This window comes from Capsicum annuum, chromosome 12 (assembly GCF_002878395.1).
Source record: "Capsicum annuum cultivar UCD-10X-F1 chromosome 12, UCD10Xv1.1, whole genome shotgun sequence".
Classification (NCBI taxonomy): Eukaryota; Viridiplantae; Streptophyta; class Magnoliopsida; order Solanales; family Solanaceae; genus Capsicum; species Capsicum annuum.
In genome coordinates this window covers 97,746,043-97,768,211 of record NC_061122.1, presented here as the reverse complement: position 1 = coordinate 97,768,211, position 22,169 = coordinate 97,746,043, and the positions used below count along the sequence as shown (strand labels likewise).

The 22,169-nt window shown below is 31.3% G+C and overlaps 2 protein-coding genes and 1 pseudogene across 2 annotated transcripts; 2 read left to right on the top strand and 1 right to left on the bottom strand.

The window, feature by feature from the left end:
* Positions 1 to 4,453, bottom strand: part of LOC107849068 — a 43,479-nt pseudogene extending 39,026 nt beyond the window's left edge.
* A 9,910-nt stretch (positions 4,454 to 14,363) lies between these two features.
* On the top strand, positions 14,364 to 16,340 carry LOC107849569. The gene is made up of 2 exons (XM_016694126.2): positions 14,364 to 15,061; positions 15,866 to 16,340. Exon 1 carries the CDS (start codon positions 14,444 to 14,446, stop codon positions 15,038 to 15,040), a length of 597 nt encoding a protein of 198 aa, XP_016549612.1. The 5' UTR covers positions 14,364 to 14,443; the 3' UTR covers positions 15,041 to 15,061; positions 15,866 to 16,340.
* A 4,145-nt stretch (positions 16,341 to 20,485) lies between these two features.
* LOC124889641 (rho GTPase-activating protein gacV-like) lies at positions 20,486 to 21,338 on the top strand. Its single transcript, XM_047401612.1, has 4 exons — positions 20,486 to 20,591; positions 20,645 to 20,782; positions 20,867 to 21,007; positions 21,082 to 21,338. The coding sequence occupies exons 1-4, from the start codon at positions 20,486 to 20,488 to the stop codon at positions 21,336 to 21,338; spliced, it is 642 nt and encodes a 213-aa protein (XP_047257568.1).
* The last annotated feature ends 831 nt before the right edge of the window (positions 21,339 to 22,169 follow it).

Here is a 22,169-nt window from a genome sequence, read left to right as displayed (position 1 = left end):
TTAAGCTTAATTCAGTCCCATAAGCTTGTCAAGGGTTCCCATACTTAGAAATTCTAGCTAAGGTTCCATACTTAGTTTAGTTTTGTCCTTCAAAAGTTGGCAATATCATTTCACGACCTTAATATCCTCTAATGGTCCGTACTTTCATTAAATCATGATCAGAGAAGTCTATAAAAGTTTTTGGACAAGTTTTGGATTTTTCAGAACTTGTTTAGACCATGTTTGGTGTCCCAAAATAGTGGACCAATGATATCTTGGTGCGCCGCATTGCCTATTACGTTAGTTCACATTGTTGCAGGGCCTACCAGTAAAACTATTGAGTTTTGGCACGATCATGGCGCGATGCATCGGGTATCGCATCAATGCCATCGATGCACCACGTCGCCAATCGTGTCGATGCCCAATTTTCAGTTATTAAATGTCCACATCTTTGAGGGGAAAAAGGGTCAATTTTCCACCCCGATATAAGTCTAAACCACGGGATTAAGCCCCATTTCAACCATAATATAGCTACTTCTCTCAAAAAAATTCTCTCTAGAACAAGTTTGGGTTTTCAATTAGGGATCCAAATTCAAGGGAATTCCACCTTCAATCTTTGTAGAATCAAGAACTAAGGTATGTTAAGTGTTCATTCAAGGATTCCTTTCATCCATGAAGCCCAAGAATCCAATTTTTAAATTATAAATTGTGATGTTTATGTTGTAGATTTATTATGATCATGTTAATGTTGTGTATGAATCCCAAGTTGGAATCTTTAATACGTTTTCATGACTCTATGTTAATATGTGGCTTGAAACCTATCAATTGAATTGTTTTGTGGAATTATGATGTATTAATTTGATGATTATGCCTATGCCCTAAGTTATGTATCCTAGGTGTTTGATAAAATGCCTAAAAGAATAAGAATCATGCCTTATGACTCAATAGAACCTAAATGATGAATCCATGTTTCACCCTTATGTTCAAAATGACTTCCATGTTAAATCTATGCCTTGTAGTTGTTTGGTGGAATGCTCATGAGACTAGAATTGTGAAACTATGAATGTGATTGAATTCATTCCTATCCATGTACAAGATTATGAATGTCAAATACTTCGTGAAAATTTCAAATGATTGTACTATGAATTGTTGACTATGGTTATGTGTCAAGAAGTGTCATGCCTTGTCAGTTTCATGCTATCGAGTCCTGTGGGTATTCAATACCTGAAAATTTAGTTGTGTGCCTAGAGCCAGTGTCAGTTTTCATAATACTCTCAGTTAAGCCATGATCAGTAGAATTCAGTTAGTCACATGACTCAAGAAAACTCAGTAAATTCAATATCAGTCTAGTCCTACTCAGTAATCTTAGTAATCTCAGTAATCCCAGTCAGTTATCAGATCTTAGTAGTATTTCGTCAGTCAACAAAACTCAGTAAACTTATTCCAGTTCAGTTCAGTAAAATCAGTCAGTGTCTATTCAGTTGGGAGTAGGATTCAGCACCGAGTAAACCTAAGAATGAGGGCTCACCTGTCAGTCTGTAGAGGGTGTGATCCTTAAAAGCAATCCCTGTATTCTAGAACTATGTAGCTAGCGTAGGTTTAGATGTACCCCTACGAGTCTAGGGACTATATATCTCATTTGAGTTTTCCTACTAAAAGGATTGACGGAAGAGCTCCCTGTCAGCAAAAGGGTTTACTCATAAGTTGTCTTTACCCGTGACATGTTACTGACACCCTTCCAGCTGGGGTTACAGGTTGGACCCCACTAGTTTAGATTCAGGGCATGTCGGTTAGATGATTACCTCCCACAGTATCAGTTTCAGATCCAGTCTCAGTAATAGAACTCAGTTTAGTTCTACAGATTTCAAGACTGTCAGATATAGTCACTTAGCTCAATAAAGAACTCAGATAGTTCTTCAGAATCTAGACTGTCAGATACAGTCATCTATTCTAGTATAGAACTCAAATAGTTCTATGAATTTAAGATTGTTTGAAGCAGTTACTCAATACTCTCAATTATTTAATATCCCAGTATTAGTAACTCAGATATCAGTAAATCCAAGTTATCAAAACTTATTAGTCAGTGTTATCATGATCTCAATAATAGTTATATATTTACGCATGTATTCTCACGTTCATGTTATTCAATCAGTTAGTATTATTCATGTATACGAACCCCATGAATTTAGCCTACCTCACTTTACGTACTAGTACATTCAGACGTACTAACGCATTTGTGCTATGGTGTTTTATACCATAGGTTTAGAAGCACGAGCTCCTGGGCATCCTTAGTAGATCAGACATTCAACAGCCAGACTAGCAGTGAGTCCTCATCATTTGATGATAGCATGATTATTTTATTACTTTATTATTTCAGTAGTTTGGAGTTAGTTGGGAACATGTCCCATCAACTCCACAGTTTTCAGTCAGTTTTAGAGGCTTTCAAACTACAACACGTTTCAGCCAGTTTATTTCAGTTTTGGGTATTGTTATACGCTATTACAGACATTGTTTTATATTCAGTGTTAGTTCAGTTTTGAACCTTATGGCCTTACGGCTTATATTCCACATATTTATAGTATACTATTCAGTGGTCAGTTACAGATATTAGTCATGCGTTAGCTTGTGGTCCTTCGGAGTCATGAGCACCGTATAGCATTTTGGGTACCAAATTCGGGGCATTATAAAATGACATTAGAACGATGAGATCAAACGAAGCGATGGACCAAAAGTCTCAATTCTTCAAACACAAGGACACATAATCAAAGGAACCTGTAGTTATGATGCATAGACCAACCTCTATCTTTCCTCCGAGTGGATACTCCTTGAATAGCATTGAAGATATCCGGTGTAAATACACACACACCACAGTTGACGTTGTCAGTTACCTATATTCCAGTTATATTTAGGCAAGAATCCATGAGCATTAGTTTATGCTAGTAAAACCCAAGAGTAAGTCAATGTTAGATATGGAAGTACAAAAGTTTCAAATTTTTTTATGTAATGCAACAGTTCATTGGTGACATGGTCAGTGACCAATTCTCTAAATTCATTGGTTGTCTCAGCTGATACCTACATATGAAAACTCAAATTAGACTTTCAACAGGCAGTAATCGCAATAATAGAGGTTAATAAGTTGTAAAATAACCAATACCATGTGTCCTAGATAAGTAGTTAGAGGGTACTTTTATCTACCTTGCTGACAAGAATGGTTCCCATTTCACCATATCTTCTATGAGCCTCTGTAAGTTTGGAGCAAACAAAAGGAAAAATTTGGAAAAAATTCAGAAATTCTAAACCACTGCAGTGCTCTTTATTGCAGAGAAGTTGATCATGAGAGGATATGAGTGAAGGTAAAAAAGTGTGAATAAAGTATAAAGAGGGGAAAAAAAGCCAAATTCCAAACATCTCAGCAGTGATAAACTGCGGCAAACATTGCAGTTCAGCAAAAATATGTGACTGCCAGATAATATTAAATAACCACATCAATGGTGATAGTTAAGTATGATAAGGTAGTAGGCCCACTTGTATTTTCAGATATTTTAGACCATATTTGATCAATTCTTATGCTCCCAGTAACTAATTTTGTAGCTAGTTAGTCCAAGCAATTTAGACATGATCATCACAAGAATATATATATAATAAAAAAGAGGGAAGATCCCAACCGAGTTGTCTTCCATAGGAAGATACCTAAAGTTGTAAAAGCCTCCAGCTGAACCATGTGGTTTGTCCTCCTTCAGGTATCTAGTAACAATACATTCAATAGAGACATCAATGAGCTTCAATATTTAGAAGTTCAGAAAATTCACTGCACGGATAAGCAGGATAGTAATGTAGCCCGACAATAATACATACTTCATTTGAAATTGAAGAGACATATATCGCAAATTCACGCTCCTCATAGAAGCCAATGAGGTAGATATGTGCTAGATTCGGAATCTAAAAAGCCATAGTACACAAGTCATTAGCTAGTTATTGGCTTTTATGCCAAAATTTCACTTTCAAACTTCATATTATAGATTAATTTTCTCTTATCATTGAACAACGCATTTGATATTAAGCAGAATGTATGTTTATCTTATAGTAGGTTTCACATAATCTGCAAAGTAAACAAAAACAGGCTAGCATTTAGTTTATTCATTGCTTTGTTGCTTAGTTATTTATAATTTGAACTATAAGTAGTCAAAATATTACCATTCACATTCTTTTTTTGATTGAATATAGAAAAAAAAAGGCATCTACTGCTGAAATATGTATCCCAAGTTCAAGAAACACGACAATGTATTCAATATTTTATCTGTTATAGATGTTAACTGCTATATAAATATGTATTCATTCAAGAGAAATTTAGCTTTTAATTGATTCAAGAGAACTGAAAGGTATTAAAAAATTCTTAGCACGAGAGTCGTAAGTATGACCCTGATAAGCAGAAGAATAAATTTTAAAAACTCACCTGAAGAGATGGATTGAACATCAAAATAGGAAGGGAGTTGTGATTAGCAAAGGAAAATTGTCCAGAGAACTATTGTTGACCAACAGAATTATCTACTCATAAAAAATTTAGAATTGAAATATGACATTATCATCAATTTCAACCGTTATTTGAGAAGCTAAAAGAGATCTGGAAGAAAGATGAGCAAAAGTTACTTTATAAAAAGAAAGAAAGAAGTTTAGTAAGTATAATAACTATAACATCAACCATCAAATTAAAAATTATTAAGAGAGGTTGAAGAAGATTTGAGCAAAAAGTGTAAGAAAAGAATACCTAATATGGTGATAGCTTGAGAACACAAAGAGAACTAAAAACGTGGTATGAAATCGAAGAGATGTTGCATCTGTTGTTCATTTGGAATGCTAAAAAGAAAATTAGATTAGCATAGATTAGTTTCGTTAGAGTAGTTATGTTAGCGTAAAATCACTAAATTACCCTTAATCATTCTTTCACACTTCTATATAACAGTAAAATAGAAATATAAGATTGTCACCGAAAGAGGTATCATGATAGAGTCAAAATCATGATTAGAGTTAGTCTTGATAAAAGGAATTTAAGTCTATGCTTCTCATTAGAGTATCACAGTGTTATTCTTAACATAAATATTAGGAAGAATTAGCAAATAATTAAGAGATTGGAATGCAAAGAACAATTGAAAAAGTTCATAAATTTTTGACATTCTTTATAGATCTTATATTATATGATCACCTCTAAAATTCTGTTATTTGTTGACAGCTTCGTAGATTTTGTATGTTCTATATCATATTTAACACTTGTTGAAATTATTTTTTTTAATTATATTTTGAAATACTTTCTAGATCAAATCCTGAAATGGCATCAAAATTTTAAAAATTATCTCCATTCAAATCATATTTTGCAATGCATACTCCTATAACATCTGAATATTGTCTCTAAATATTTGTGATCATCAACATACTTGCATTCCATTTATTATATGTTCAACCAGATAGGAAAAATGACTTGAGAATTAACATTCTTAAGAAAGCTATTTTACACACATATAATCACTACCTCATGCCATACTGATAGGGGTACATAAATATATTTACAGACTGTAAACTAAATATAAGTTAAATAAAAATCCACAATAGATATTTGATATGAGTTTGTACTTGGTTAATGTTCTAAAATCAGGTCTGCATCACCTTGATAACAAATGCCTTATTTGAATGTCTTTCTTCCATGTTCTTTTATTTTTTGAATCAATCATGGATTGCATTATTTTCATTCTAGATTAGCAGCAGTGTTTGTTCTTCTACTCCAAAAACTCCTATCTATTTCATACTTCTTCTCCCTGTATGAATGCAAACATCTGTCAAAGAGCACAAAGATATAATCCTTAATAGAAGTTAAGTAATACTATGTAAAGAGTTAAAGTGAATGCAGATAATAGGTTAACAAACTTGATGGTGCCATCTTTCTTTCACTGAAAATTACATCAAACACATTGATTGCATTAAGATTTAAGGCAATTCCCTTGTTACTCTTATTTTTGTTTCAATCTGTAGCAGTTATGGTACTGAAATAGAGAATTTTCAAAGAGAAACATATTGATAAATAAGCAAAAGTGTGATTAAATCCGAAGAAAGGAAATTTCAATTTGCTTAAAAAGAAAGTTAAATATCAAAACCAAAACCTATCAAATCAAGAAATGAAAAAGAATAGCTTTTTGTTCTACTTATTCTATCATTTATTATTTGTAAATCTTCTTCTGTATCTATGTCCTATAATTGTAATCATTATTATCAATTATTTTTCAAAAAGAATAGCTTATGAAAAAACAGAATCATCAAGTTCATCAAAAAGAACAAATTATGAAACGAGTTCAATAGTTAACTTAACCAATATTACATAACAGGAATAATAAATGAAAAAGAATATTTAATACTCTTAATTACGGGACAAAAAGAAAATTATATAACAAAATATCTAGTAAAAAATGAGGAAATAAAATCTGATAATAATATATGCCCAGATCTACCAAGAAACTTACTAAACGCTAAAAATATAGCAGAAAAAAGATTTAACAATAGGAGTTAGAAAAATGAAAATAGAATTTGAAATAAAGGAAGAAATCCAAAAAACAGACATAATATTAGGAATAAAATGGTTAGAACAAGTAAAACCATATAATATAGAGCATACACAATTATCTATAACATATAACAGAGAGAAATTATTCTTAAGAAGAGCTTTAACATGATATGAAAATATATGTATTAATGAAGATAGTAGTAGAAGGATATTACAGTAGATATTATACGTCTATGATAGATACAGGAGCAGAAGCTAATTTATGTAGATATAATTGTTTACCAGAAAGTAAATGGGATAAACTAAAAACACCAATAATAGTTAAAGAATTTAATAACGAAGGAAGCTTAATTACTTATAAAGCTAAGAATGTAAAAACACAAGTATGAGATAAATATTAACAATAGAAGAAATCTATAATTATGAGCTAACATCAAAAGATATACTTTTAGGAATGTCATTTTTAGATAAATTATACCCACATATAATAACTAGAACGGATTGGTGGTTTACAACACCATGTAAATAGAAAGTAAGAGCAAAAAGAGTTATTAATAAAATAAGAAAGAAAACTGATTGGATAGAAGGAAGTGAAAAAATTACACAAAAATTAGAAAATATAAAAAATACTGAAGATACAATAGAACTGGTTGTATTTTTAATAAATAAAAAAGAAATAACTATATTTTTAATAAATAAGATAGAAATAATTAAGAAAAAATTAGAACAATTATATAGTAAAGATCGATTAAAAGGATGAGAAAAATATAAAACTAAAATAAAAATTGAATTAATAGATAATAATAGCATAACAACTCAAAAACCATTAACATATAATTTTGACGATTTAAAAGAATTTAAAATGCATATAGATGAATTATTAGAAAAACAATATATACAAAAAAGTAATAGCAAACACAATAATCCAACATTTATAGTAAATAAATATAGTGAACAAAAAAGAGGAAAAAGTAGAATGGTTATTGATTATAGAAATTTAAATGCAAAAACTATGACATATAATTACCCAATACCAAATAAGATATTAAAAATAAGACAAATACAAGGATACAATTACTTTAGTAAATTTAATTGTAAATCAGGATTTTACCATTTAAAGTTAGAAGAAGAATCTAAGGAATTAACCTCATTTACGGTACCACAAGGATTTTATGAATGGAATGTACTACCATTTGGATATAAAAATGCACCAGGTAGATATCAACATTTTATGGATAGCTATTTTAAACAATTGCCTAATTGTATAGTATACATAGATGATATACTATTATATACAAAAATTAAAGAAGAACATTTAAAATTATTAGAATAATTTACAGATATAATAGAAAAATCAGAAATAAGTTTAAGTGAAAAAAAAACAGAAATAATGAAAAATCAGATAGAATTTTTAGGAATACAAATAGATAAAAGTGGAGTAAAAATGCAACAACATATAGTCCAAAAAATAATAAATTCAGAAGAAGAATTAGATACAAAAAAGAAATTACAATCATTTTTAGAATTAGTAAATCAAGTAAGAGAATATATTCAAAAATTAGCAGAAAACTTAAAATCATTACAGAAAAAATTTAAAAAGGATGTAGAATATAGCTATAATGATGAAGACAAAAAACAGGTACAGAAAATAAAATTACTTTATAAAGAATTACCAAAATTACAATTTCCAGATGAAAATAAAAAATTTATATATATAGTAGAAGTTGATGCAAGTGAATATAGTTATGGAGGATTACTCAAATATAGATATGAAGAAGAAAAATTAGAACATAACTGTAGATATTATTCAGAAACGTTTAACGAAACAGAAATAAAATAGAAAAGAATTATGTTCTTTATATAAATGTTTAATAGCATTTGAACCATATATCGTATATAACAAGTTTATTGTTAGAACGGATAATACACAGGTACGATGGTGGCTAACAAGAAAAATATAAAACTCAATTACGACAAAGAAAATTCGGAGACTAGTATTAAATATATTGAATTTTACATTTACAATTGAAGTAATCAATACTAACAAAAATACCATTGCAGATTACTTATCAAGACAAAGATACTCAAACTGATTTACCAATGAAAGAGGCTGATACCAAAGATACCCAGACTGATTTATTGCTCTAAATGTTTAAACAAATGAAGTTATTACAAGAACGAGTTATTACACTAACTACTGAAGTTACAAATATAAAAGTGCAGGTCGAGCACTATAAAAAATAAGATATTGTGCAGGAAGAGCACATTAAACAACTAGACCTAGAAGGTGACGATGAGAAACACCTTAAAACTCAAATTACTGACGAAACTTCAATTACAGATGCAGGAATATCTAAAGGAAAAAATATAGTCACTCAAAATAGATGTGAAATACCAAAGAAAAGGAATTATAACCTTAGCCAAATATTTTCAAAACCATATACACCAAATATACAAAATTTAGAATCATTTGCACCTCCTCAGATATATACATATTCTGAATCACTTAATCAAGAAAAACAGATATACAACTATGTTTCTCGTAAATACATTGATAACATATACACCATACAAACCATATTAAATACCAAACCTATTCAAAGTGAAGAGCTAGCCGCACAACAAAAAGGATATATTACCCAGAAATGCCAAAATTACAATAAACTTATTGCCCTACTAGGAACAAACTCAAATTTTATTAAATCATGTTACTATTATGGATTATTATCTACGGTTTACAAACCCAATGGAGAAGAGTTAGCAGGAATCCCAAAAATTTACAAAGAATTTATGACTTACAAGAGAATTACAAACGAACAATTATTCTATGTTCGATTTTATTCCGCACCAGCAGAATTGTTATTTGATGAAATTAAACAGACTATCAATGTGGTCAAAATGGGTATGACTAGAGATTATATTATTCCGGAAGAAATATGTGAATAGAACGAGATATCAAAAACACAGATACTAGAATTTTACCGCAACAAAAGAGTTATTGGAATAAGTAATATATTATCAGAGTTACTTAATAATTATTCAAATAAAAAACCAGTTTGAATATATAATTCAAGGAATCAAGCACTGATTTATTCAACTTGCAATGAAGTTAGAGACCATGACATGGTAGAATTTAGGAAATGGGGATTAACACTCCTCAGACCAGAAGAACAACCGTTCACGAGATCTATCAGAAAGAGAATTATTTCAGAAGAAGCTATGGATCAATTTTGTAAAAAATTTGGCCAAAAATACAAAGACCACATATGCAGCAGATGTAGTGGCAAGCACAACTTTATTCTAGATGTGATGCTACACTGACAAGAAAATAAAGAAGGTAACTAAAGCAGATACAAGGAAGAAATAGATAAAAAAGACAAGCTATTAAATTATGAAAGAGACAAGTAGGTAACTTTCACAATTTTCTTTACGTAAATTGTAAAAAGAAAGTCTTAGATATTAATAATTTTTTGTCTTTTAGTAGTTTAAGATGAAGACTTTTTTAGCATAAAAGTTAGGATAGCTATAGCCTATAGCCTAGCCTTTTTGACATTTTTTGTACACTAATTATTAAGTATTTTTTAGTCTTTTAGAAGTAGACACATGCATGTAAAGTTTACAACTTCAGCTTATAAATAAACGAGCATTTGCTCAGCTGAAGGATAAGCCTTCATGCGTTGAAGCAAAAAACTCTCTCTTGTCTACAACAAATATTTTGCTTATTTATTAAAAAAAAAGGTATATTTCAATAGAAAAATCTAAAGAGGAACAAAACTTAGAATTATCAAACCTACCAGAACAGGTATATTCATTTACAGTTATGAATAGCTAAATTCATAAATTCCTAACAATCATGATATGATAAAATAAATTCATGTTAGTTACTTTATAGAAGAATTATTCGAAGAATAACATGTTAAGAAGTTTATTAGCAAAGTTAAAATGGAGAAAAATCCCTAAGAACTATGCCATCCTAAAGGTGAAACCAATGAGGCAAGAAGTCATGGTGGGGAGTAGCCAGAGTAGAGGCGCTGTTTAAGGGAAAAGTATCTAGATTACCATGTTAATAGTGACCGATGAACATGTTATTTAAGAATAATTTAGTATATTGTAATCTAAAATGATCATATTTTATTATGTATATGATTGGAAGGAATATTTTGATAATAACATTTTATGAAAAATGAATAATTATTTATCTGACGAAATGGTAGATAAATTTAAAATACTTATTTTGTATGTGCTTAAGGATATAGAAATAACAGATATAAGAAAAATCATATTAGAAAAAAATATTTGGAAAAGATTATAAGACTAGAGTAAATTACATACCATACCTACCTAACTACTCCTACAAATACTTACGTACACATCAACCATGATAAATTACATATATCTAAAATTTGGGAAAAAAGATATGAGAAACATACAACTAGTAAAAAGAAATAAATAAATAAATTTAGACAAATATATGGAAACTAAAGATATAAAATATATAGAATTTCTTAATGAAAATATGCAAGAATTATTTAGACTAAAACAAACAACTAGTAAGTATTATGAAAATGCATTTAATCAAGCCAAAATGACATATGATATTAAAATATTTGTTTTATATATACTTAGAGATATAGAAATTATAGACTAAAGAAAATAATATGGGAAAAATTACAAGATTATGAAGAGGAAAAATTATTAAAAAGTATAGAAAATTTAAGCATATATTATAAACATCAATATTATTTAGATTCATATGGATATTATACAGATTAAAAATATCAGAATATATTAAGAAAATTAGAGAAAACCAAGAAGACCTACATAAAGAAATTAATTATAGAAAAAAAATTAGAGAAATAATTGAAAATCTAATAGAAAAATTAAAAATGGATAGACGAAAACTTGAAAAATTTAGAAAAAAGCAAAGATAAAAGTTTAGATAGTTTAAAAAATTCATTAAGAAGAGAACAAGAAAAAATAGTTAGTAGTATTAATAACCTCAAACAAGATATTAAATATAGTACAAATAGAATAGATTATTATACATTTACTTTAGAAGAATAAAATGACAAACTACGAATATCTAAAATATTGTAGACAAGAAATGGAAGAAATAAGATTAACAGAAAACCTTATAAAAAAAATTTAATTGAATATTTTAAAACAAAAGATATAGAATATTTAGAATATCTTAAAAATAATATAGAAAACTTACAAAAACCAAGAGAAAAAACTAAAGAATATTATAGCAAAGTATTTAATCAACTACCATTTAATCACCCCCAAACTATGAATATCAGTAAAATTGAATATGTTAATGAGATATATGGAAATAAAAGATACAAGAACAAAGAAAAACAATTAATGAATATTACTACAAAGTATTTAACAATCACATAAATTAATGGATACATCTTACGAAAAGAATAAATCATTAAAAGAAATCGAAAATAAAATTCTTTTTTAGAACTGATAAAAAAAAATATATTATTTGAATTGAGACCTAAGATGTATGATTGATAATGGAAAAATCATTGTCATCACGTAGTATATATTTCACTTTTTTAAGTTTGTTCGGATTATAAACACATTCAAGTATATCCAAATAGATGTACCGTAATATTCTAGAATTGAATTTGTAAATCAAATTAAATTTTTAATCATCTGAATAATATCATCTAAATTGATTCGAAGCGATTAAAAAAAATCAAGTTGATCTAATTTGTGCACAAACTTTATCTCAAATCATATAAATATTTTATACGGGTTTGTTTAGAATTAAATTTTATATTTTTTATGAAAGTTTTCTAAGCATACGATAGGATAGTTACATTTTTTTTCTAAATATTTCTATTCTAATAAAATAAAAGTGAAAATTTCAAATCCAATTTTTTTTTTTTAAATTTAGATAATATCTCATTAAAATAAATTAATTATTAATATACAAAACATATTTTTAAAAAAATTATGCTTGAAAAATATGAGGCCCACCTTAAATATCACATCATTAAGATACACTTGATATTTTTGGAAAGATATTTGGCTATATTGTCATTTTAAAATTTATGATCAACTTTTAAGATTATATAAGAAAGTAATATTCTAGAGTATTTATGAAATGACAATTTTAACCTTGGTCGTCTCCAATTCACTTTTCTATATAATAGAAAAAGAAAATATAAATATAGTAATTTTAAGATACATACAAAAGAAATGTGTAAAAAAAAAAATATTAAAAAATATCTGAAAGTTCTATAATTTGTTTGTATGAAGATAATACAATATGGTAGTAAATTATTCGTGAACGACAGTCTTTGGATATGGGGCCTCTGTAAAATTATGAAAAATCTGTAGAAAGAGAATATAATAAAGAAAAAGAAAAAGAAAAAGAAAAGAATAAGTAGGTTCTCATGATTGTGCACCCCCACAAATAATAAACGTTTTCCTTTGAAAAGGAAGGGACACGTGTCATGGAAAACCTACCTTGTTAAGTAAACTTGCAATCAAACAGCTGCTAGGGTTTTGGAACTACAGAGACCCGCTCTTTAACCCATCTAGAAGCTGGGAAAAGACAAATGTACCCAAACAAAAGTTGCAATAGCGTAGTAACATTTTGTTACAATATATATAATTTATTTAATTGCTTCCCTTTGTTGAATATAGTAGAGTCACGACATATATTAAATCTAGAAAATATCCTCCACACGAATTAGACAAACCTGGATAGATTATTTTATGGGGGACTTAATTAACAATAAATATCATTTCATGGAGCAGTCTTGAATGTTTGAGCCTACTTGACCCTTGTTTTAAAATTTATTTTCTATTTGATATTCGATATGTACTTAGAATTCATGACTAATTTAAACTTACATAAAAAAATAACTATTAAATGCAACTTTATTTGTAAATTTTGAACACGAAACAAATAATTAAGTCTGTACTGATACTTAATTACCACATATTTATTATCAATTTTACATGCCACAAGATCAGTCCAAAAGACCATAATGCAATTTTAGCTGAGAAAAATCTATTTTTGTAATATGCAACTTTATATTACCGAGACATTGATTATATTTAGATGTACTGTTAAATATTTTTAGATAACAAAGAAAATGTTCATCTTGTGATATTTTATTCTGTTCTATTTAAGTATCGAAAGATTTATCATCTTTCGACTTTAACCTGAAAAATTGACTTATATATCTCTACGTGTGATAGATAATTCAATTCGGAGGAGAGAGAGGCATATTCTGGTAGTATATATCAATTATTTGAAAATCAAGTTAGTAACGACTTTTATTATAATTCATATGGTTTGAAGTATTAACGAGGAAAATTGTTGAATGGGGTGCAGTAAAAGAAAGACTTTAATATAATTGGGATGTTACCAAAAAATTGATTTTCATGTGAACTATTTGGAAAAACTATCACACAAATTTGGGAGTGACAGTGACTTAAAGCTGTAGTGCACAAATCACCACTTCCAAGGCTCCACCACTAATAATTGAATCAATTAAATATTCAATTTTTATTCGACATATCATTTGCACCCTTTCCTTAAACTGCTCACTTAATCATAGTAACGTTTTTTTTTTAATTTTTCAAACGTATTCTCGTAGCCGGTAAATATGAGATTAATTCTTTATTTTTTTGTCAGCGCACTAAGCGGTAGAAAATTAGTCATAAAATTTGCTTCATTCGCCAGAGACGAAAATCAAACCTCCAACCTCTTGCTTAAGTAACATGATGCTGAACCACCATGTCAACTCTAGTGGTTAATCATAGTAACATTAAAAGTGGTCCACTATATATACCCCTTCACATACTTTTGCCTTGCCAATACAATTAGCAGCGACAAAAAAAAAATAAAAAGAGATCGAACAAACAAGTCGACAAATTTTATTTTATTTTATGCATATAGAGAGAGAGAAAGAAAGAAACATGGATCAAAATTTGGCAGTGGTAGGAAAGAAGTTCTGGAAGATAGTTCAAGTGGCTTTGTGCATGTTGAGAAAAGGCATATCGAAGCAGAAAATAATGCTCGATATAAAATTAATGATGAAGCGCAGAAAAATCGGTAGTTACAAAGCCGCCATCCAAAATCTCATGTTCCACTTCCACCACATCCATAAACATAACCGCAATCGCTCCCACGATGTCGACCGTAGTAATTTACCATTCCCTCCTCCACAAGATGAATATTATGAGTTTAGCTGCAGTAGCAGCCCAAATTTAAACTTCAAAAAGCACACTAGGGAAGAAGATGTTATCATGATGAATGCGGCAGTAATGAAAACATTGGAGATGATTAAGGTTGAAACGATGTCATCCTCATCGCCTGATAATTATTTGCGTGGGTTCGGGGGGCAGCTGAGGGTTACTGACTCGCCGTTTCCAGTAAGAGATGAGGTTGAAGAACTGGATAACCATGTGGATGAGGCAGCTGATGAGTTCATTTCCAAGTTCTACAGAAATTTGAGACGCCAATCTTCCTTTTCTGCTTCATAATGTTGCAAACAATATATACAGGTTTTATCATTTACAAAAGCAATACTATTAGATTTTCTGCTTTTGTGGGGTATTCTACATACCCAATGCTATAATATAAACAAGAAATATTATGAAGATTGTTGGGAAGTTGTAAATATTAGTACTGTATATGTGTTCAACGTCCACTACTACAATAAAAGAAGGATTTGGTGACAGAAAAATTTCGTAGCTGAAAGCTAAACATTGACAAAAGAAATTGTTTGTTGCGAACAATTTAACGACCAAGTTCAAAGCTAATGTCATTTTTTTTGTGTGTGTGTTGGTGGTTGGCATCTTTGCTCGTCCATCCCAACTGTATAACTCGGGATGATTGCGTAAAATCAGTAGTCTTTATTACTAGAAGTCTAGGGCACTATAGGTTGGATGAAGTTAGAAATCATGTACCTACGTGTCTATTCAGTCTGTACAAAATAAAGTGGAGTTCAGTGGCTTTTGTTTTTAAAGAATATGGTGAGAATTTTCTGAATATCTCTTATCGTTGTTGAAAAACTGTTCTAAACTACATATTAATTAAAAAGTTTTTCTCACATTTTTCCAGCCAAACTTTAGTGCCCTGTAATACCGAGATGATTTGAAATTCGAAAGACTAGAAATACATATAAGAAAAAATGTCTATTGTGCAATTACATTTCAAAATATATACACGATTATCATTATGTAAAACTACATTGGCTAAAATATTCTACAATACGGTACAGAAAATCATAAAGAATTAAATAATATTAAACAATACTATATTGCGGAAAAATAACTTATACACGTGACTGTATGCATAACGGACAGGTGACTTTAGATTGAAGTCACAAGATGATTTGACATAGAGAATCAAGGAGAAGTGACTATAAAGCTGTTCGAGTGACCAACGGATTAGCTTGAAAGTCGGATAATCTTTATCGGAAAACAAGGCAGGAACTTGCGACTCAAAGATAGAAAAAGAGAATGAGGAGACCTCGTGCTTCGAAGACAAAATAAAAAGACAAATATTTCAGGTATATCTGTATGGAGTCCTACAAATTACGGAGGAATATTAGCTGCCCCATAACGGTGTTCCTTTAAACCATTATGAAACTGGGTAGAACCATCGGTAAGAGTTCATATGTTTTGAAGTGTTAAAAGAAGAAAATTATGTAATCGGGAGCAGAAATAATCACATAAATTTGGGAGTGACAATGACCTAAAGTTGTAGTGCACAAATCACCACTTCCACGGCTCCGCCACTAATAATTGAGCCAATAAAATATTCAAGTTTTATTCGAAATATCAATGGCCCTTGTCCTTAAACTGCTCACTTAACATTGTAACGTTAAACTGGTCCACTATATATACCCCTTCATATACTTTTTGCCTTACCAATTCAATTAGCAACAAGTACACTTGCAAAATAGATCGAACAAACAAGTCTACAAATTTTAATTTTTTGTATAGAGAGAAAAAGAAAGATGGATCAAAATTTGTCAGTGGTTGGAAAGAAGTTCTGGAAAATTGTTCGAGTGGCTTTGTGCATGCTGAGAAAAGACATATCAAACCAGAAAATAATGCTCGATATTAAATTTATGGTGAAGCGTAGCAAGATCGGTAGTTACAAAGCCTCCGTCCAAAATGTCACGTTCCATAACTGCGATCGTTCCCACGACGTCGACCGTTGTAATTTACAATTTTCACCTCCAGAGGATGAGTATTATGAGTTTAGCTGCAGCAGCAGCCCAAATTTAAACTTCAAAAAGCACACTAGTGAAAAAGATTTTATTGTTACGAATGAGGCTCCAATGAAGATGATTATGGGTGAAACGATGTCTTCCTCATCACCTGACAATTATTTGCGTGGATTCAGGGTGGCTGCAACAAATCACAATTTCACAAAATAAACACTGATATTTATTAATATGGTCTTACAGAATACAGTTACAATATAATAATACACAACAAAGGAAATTAAAGAAACAAAATACAGATTCAGCGAAATATATTTGAAATCAGAAATTAGAAGTCTAGAAGGGGGTTGAAGGCATAAGAAAGAGATAAGAAGATTCAAATCAGAAATAACTTGCTTATCCCTTCCTATCCATGTTCACACATATAAAACAATTCCATAACTGATGTTAGCCTTGACCACGTGAATTTCTTTCTGACAAAAAGGAGCAGTCCAACCTTTTAGGTGGAATTACATTTCTAGTACTCGGACGTGGCTTGGCAATGTGAAAATCTCTCGTAGAATCATCCTTATCATGAGTAGCACATGTATCAACTGAGTTCACAACATTAAACCCCTCCTGAAAATTCAACTTGTCCCCAAGGTTGAAGTCATCCATCCTGGACCAGTTAGGACAATCTTGGAGTTGCAATGGTGTTACTTGCTGGATAGGCTCACCAAAGCAATGCTTAAGCACTGAAACATGAAATATAGGATGTATTTTGGCCTTGGTAGAAAATTCCAATTTGTATGCGGCGTTTGATGACTTCAAAAGGACCAAAGTATCATCGCCGAGGCCTATGACCCATTTGCACCCATACAAAAAGTAATTGGTATGGTTTCAGCTTCACGAAAACCTAATCACCCACTGCAAACATTAGCTCAGTCCAATGTTTACTGCATACTTCTTATTCCTTATTTGAGCTTTGGTCAAATTAGTTTTCAAAAACTTTAAAACTTCATCATGTTGTATTAAGTAAGCTTTCACCAATTCACAAGAAGTGCTCCCCAATATATATCGGGCTACAGTTGGAGGTTCTCCCTCATAGAGTGCTTTAAAGGGGAAAAATAGGCAAGAATACCCACTTCCAAAACTATTTTGCCATTTACCCACTAAAATTATTTTTGATTTAATTTTTAGGATTATAGTATAAAAACTTGGAAAAGGTTAAAAAAGTGGGGCCACAGGTGGACCAAGGGACCATTTCATCATTTTTAGAACTTTATAAATTTAATATACTACACTAACACCCTACACTTATTTCAATATCCAAAAAAAAAACCCCTCTCTCTCTCCTCTTCTATTCTCTCAACTCCAACTTAAGAAACCTTCATCCCAAAATTGCCATTTTCGTTTCTTCTTCTCCAGCAGCTAAGGGATCGTTATTGCATCGTAAGGTTAGTTAAAATCAAGTTGCGATCATTTCTAGATCCATGTAAATGAGTTTCTTTGCTAATCGATTCGTAGTGATGTAGGAAATTTAATTTTTTTTCGAATTTGGTTGATTAAGGAGTTTTGGTTTAGTTCCGATTTTGTTTAGCAAAAAAGTGTTGAATAGTGGGATAATCGTTATTTGAAGAGTTATTTTGGCATTTTGATTCGAACAACGATCTGTTTCTGTTCGTAGATCCGTGGTCTATGAAATCGACCCGTGGTCTATGAAATCGACCCGTGGTCTATGCAATCAGAATACCCTAGATTGAAATCAATTTTTAGGCGTATGAAATTCTTTAAAAATATGGTTGCTGAAATAGTAAAAATTGAAAGATTAATAGCTAATTAATTTGATTAGGTGCACTAGTATGATTTTTAGAAATTGTTGTGTTTTGATACTGCATGATGGATTTTGGTTCAGTTATTGAAGTGTGTAGTGAACTGTTTGATGGTGGAAGAGTTATTTTGGCATTTTGATTCAAACAGTGACCTGTTTCTGTTCGTAGACCCGTGGTTTATGAAATCAACCCGTGGTCTATGAAATAAGAATTCCCTAGATTGAAATCAATTTTTAGACGTATAAAATTCATTTAAAATATGATGGCTAAAATAGTGAAATTAAAAGATTAATAACTAATTAGTTTGATTAGGTGCACTAGTTTGATTTTGATACTGCATATTGGATTTTGGTGGGGTATTTCTTAATTTTTTTGGAGGAGCCGGGGGGGGGGGGGGGGGGGGGGGGGGGGAGGGGGTTTCATTTGAGCATTGAGTTATTTTTGTTGATAGACTTGTGGTCTATGAACTGAAAATGGGATATTTGTTCTGCAGGTGTAGATTGTGTTGAAAATGGGTAAAAATACATCATTTCTAAACGCAACGCCAGTACCATTTCTGATACTGCTAGTAGCAATAGAAAAAGAAAAGCTGAGGCAGTTGGAAATGTCTCAAAAAGGAAGAAAAATAAAGAGTCGGTGTCTGAATTAGATTCGAAGTTAAAGGAGATAAGCGACTACGTCGATTCCAGTAAAGATGTTGCCAAGCACAGTTCTAGTGGTGACAGTGAAGAGAGCGAAGATAGTGGAAGATACAGTGCTGATGGGGATAATGATCCCTTGTCCGTGCCATCTCTTTCAAGGTTCATTTTCGTTGAGCGGTATGACCTTCGAACGATAATGGATGAGGTTGGATCTTTTTTGGTAAAGATATCGGTTAGATCTAGAATGAATGTTTATCAAAATTTCCAGCAAGTTCTTGTCGATCAAGAGTTGAAGAAAAGATTCAAGCGGTCCTGTTTTAGACACCTGAGAAACCTGCCGGAACATCTCAAGTTCAATGGGAAGTTGGTCCATTATATGTTGTTGCGACGCATCAAGAACGATAAGATACGTCACGAGATGTGGTTCTGCGTTAACAACAAGCCTGCATGTTTTGGCTTGAAAGAGTTTTGTTTGATCACGAGGCTGAACTGCTCATCATACCCCAGTGAATAAAAAATGAAGAGGGCGTTAGCAATGGGGCATAATTTTTGCTTTAAGGTGACTAAAAACAAAAACATTACGGCGGCCAACTTGCTACACCTGATCAGAAGGAATAAGATGAATGAGAACCAAAAGTTTAAGTATTGTTTACTGTGGTTCTTGCACACCATGTTGCTTGCAAAAGATTTGACGAAGGTTGTGGACATAAAACTGATTCGAATAGTCGATTCTTTGAGTTTCTTCGAGAATTATCCTGGGGGAAAGAGACATTTCAACTAACCCTGGACTATCTAAAGAAGAAAAGTAACCTGAAGAAGCAGAGGGAAATATATGATGAGAAGAAGAAGACATTCTATGCTTTATTCAGATTTCCCTGGGCATTCATGGTATCTACCATAAACCCTTTAGTGAGTTTATCATAAATTCTTGTTTTATTTATACTATGTAATAAACTTTGAGTTCTTTTTGCACTGATGTACTGCTTACAGGTTTGAATCTACGAGGCCTTTCTTCATCTTGGAAAATTTGCTGGAAAATCAACGGATGGGCCCTTTCCCATTCCCCGCATCCTCAGATGGCATACTACAAAAAGTGACCAGATAATCGAAGGTGACCCATTTAAGTACAAAGGAAAAATTACCAAGGTATGAACTCATTTTTTATTATCCAATAATCATACTACTGTTGTATTGAATGTTATGTAATTGTTAATTGATATTTTGTAGAACGTGTAACCGTACATCATCCCTACTCTTCATGAGACGAAGATGGATTACATGATTTTCTTTTAGCCATATATGGATGAGGTGAAGAATAACGTCCTTGATGGCTTAAAGAAAGAGTTAGAAGGGATGACTGTACTTATTTTAAATGAGGACAGTAATGATGACGGGGATTTGGGCGGTAACCCCATTGAATACGCATTGGTGATGATGATACTCCGAGCACCTCTAAAGATGCAGCGGGTACCTCATCCCTCGGAGATCTTTATAAGCATGTTGCTGAGCTCGAGGAAGCGGTGTTGGATATTACTGTCTATATCAGAGAGAAAAAACTAAAGAAAAAGGAACAAGATGAGCGACAACACGAGCAAGGTAACTTCATTCAATCAATAATTAATGTTGTTAATGAATTTTTAGCTTTAAATATCAGAAACACTTTGTAATATGATGATACAGTGAATGTGGACCTTTGTGAATCAGAGAGGAATGAAAAAGGAGAAAAAAAAAGCAAAATGGATGAGTTGGTCTCTGTTGTGGCGGGAGAGGAAAAAGAAGAAGAAAAAAAGGATAAAGAAGAAGATATGTGCCAAGAAGAAAGTCCAAAAGGAGTAGCTGCATCAGAAACAGAAGAAACTGAAAAAGAAGCAACAGTAGATGTTGAGAAAAAAAAGGAGAAGAAGGTGAAGAATCACCAGCTGAAGAAAGTCCAAAAGAAGCAACAGTAGAAGCAGAAGAAGAACCTGAAAAAGAAACAACAGCAGATGTTGAGAAAGAAACAGAAGAAGGTGAGAAAGCACCAGCCGAAGAAGTACCAGCTGCTGCAGATGCTGAAATAGAAGGAGAAGAAGGCAACCATGAAGAAAAAGCCAAAGTTACTCAGAAAAAAGAGCTGAAGCTGACCAAAAAGATTTGGTCATGGATATCGTAGGTCAAATCAATAGTAGTATTTGTGTTAATGAGGAAGACAGGAAAAAAGACATTTGAATGCTAATATTGTTAATGTGTCATTGAATGATCGGTAGTTAGGATCGAACAAATATTTTTTTATTAGAAACATTATTTTGTTTTATGGTAGTGGTTATGATTCTGCACTGAATCTGTCTCTATCAAACTGATTAGTGGCATTGCCATTTGAATATGCAGGGTGTTGTCATAGTTGGTGCAGTGTATGGTTGATGTCATAGAATGCATACATAATCTTTCATATACTGCTTGCATGGTCTATCATTACCATCCTGGTCGGTTTTAAGTCGACGTGTTGTTTGATCGACCATGATTCTATCAAAAATAGTATTAACATTATAGAAAAATAGAAGTATTATTATTTATTCAATATCACTACATCCATGTTACACCTTTCCAAAGAACGAATGCTAGCATTATAGCATATAACATTATTTTTAGGCCATTCTCCCTTTCTTCGGCCAAAATCAATTTTTGTTTTAATTGATCCCTCTCCATTTTAGTGTCATGTAGCAACACTTTAAAGTGATCCCTCTGTTCTTCGGATTCTTTGAATAAAGTCATGAGAAAATCTTTATTTTTTTCGCATTGTTAGAGCCTTTGTAGTAGATTAAATTTTGCCAAGCCTTGAAAATTTGATGTCTCGGGTCCCAGACTCAACGTTGATGGACTATTTGGAGGTGATAGCTCATCAAGCTATTTAAAAAATGAGCATGCACCATTATCCTAGAAAAAATAATAATTACATAACGACTAACATAACTTCATAAAAAAGACACACACCGCTTACCTTTGC

Coding starts and splice junctions, on each gene's coding strand:
- LOC124889641 (XM_047401612.1), top strand. CDS start 20,486: ATGGATGAGGTGAAGAATAACGTCCTTGATGGCTTAAAGAAAGAGTTA. Junction 20,592..20,644: donor TGATGACGGGGATTTGGGCG/GTAACCCCATTG, acceptor GCACCTCTAAAG/ATGCAGCGGGTACCTCATCC. Junction 20,783..20,866: donor TGAGCGACAACACGAGCAAG/GTAACTTCATTC, acceptor ATGATGATACAG/TGAATGTGGACCTTTGTGAA.
- LOC107849569 (XM_016694126.2), top strand. CDS start 14,444: ATGCATATAGAGAGAGAGAAAGAAAGAAACATGGATCAAAATTTGGCA.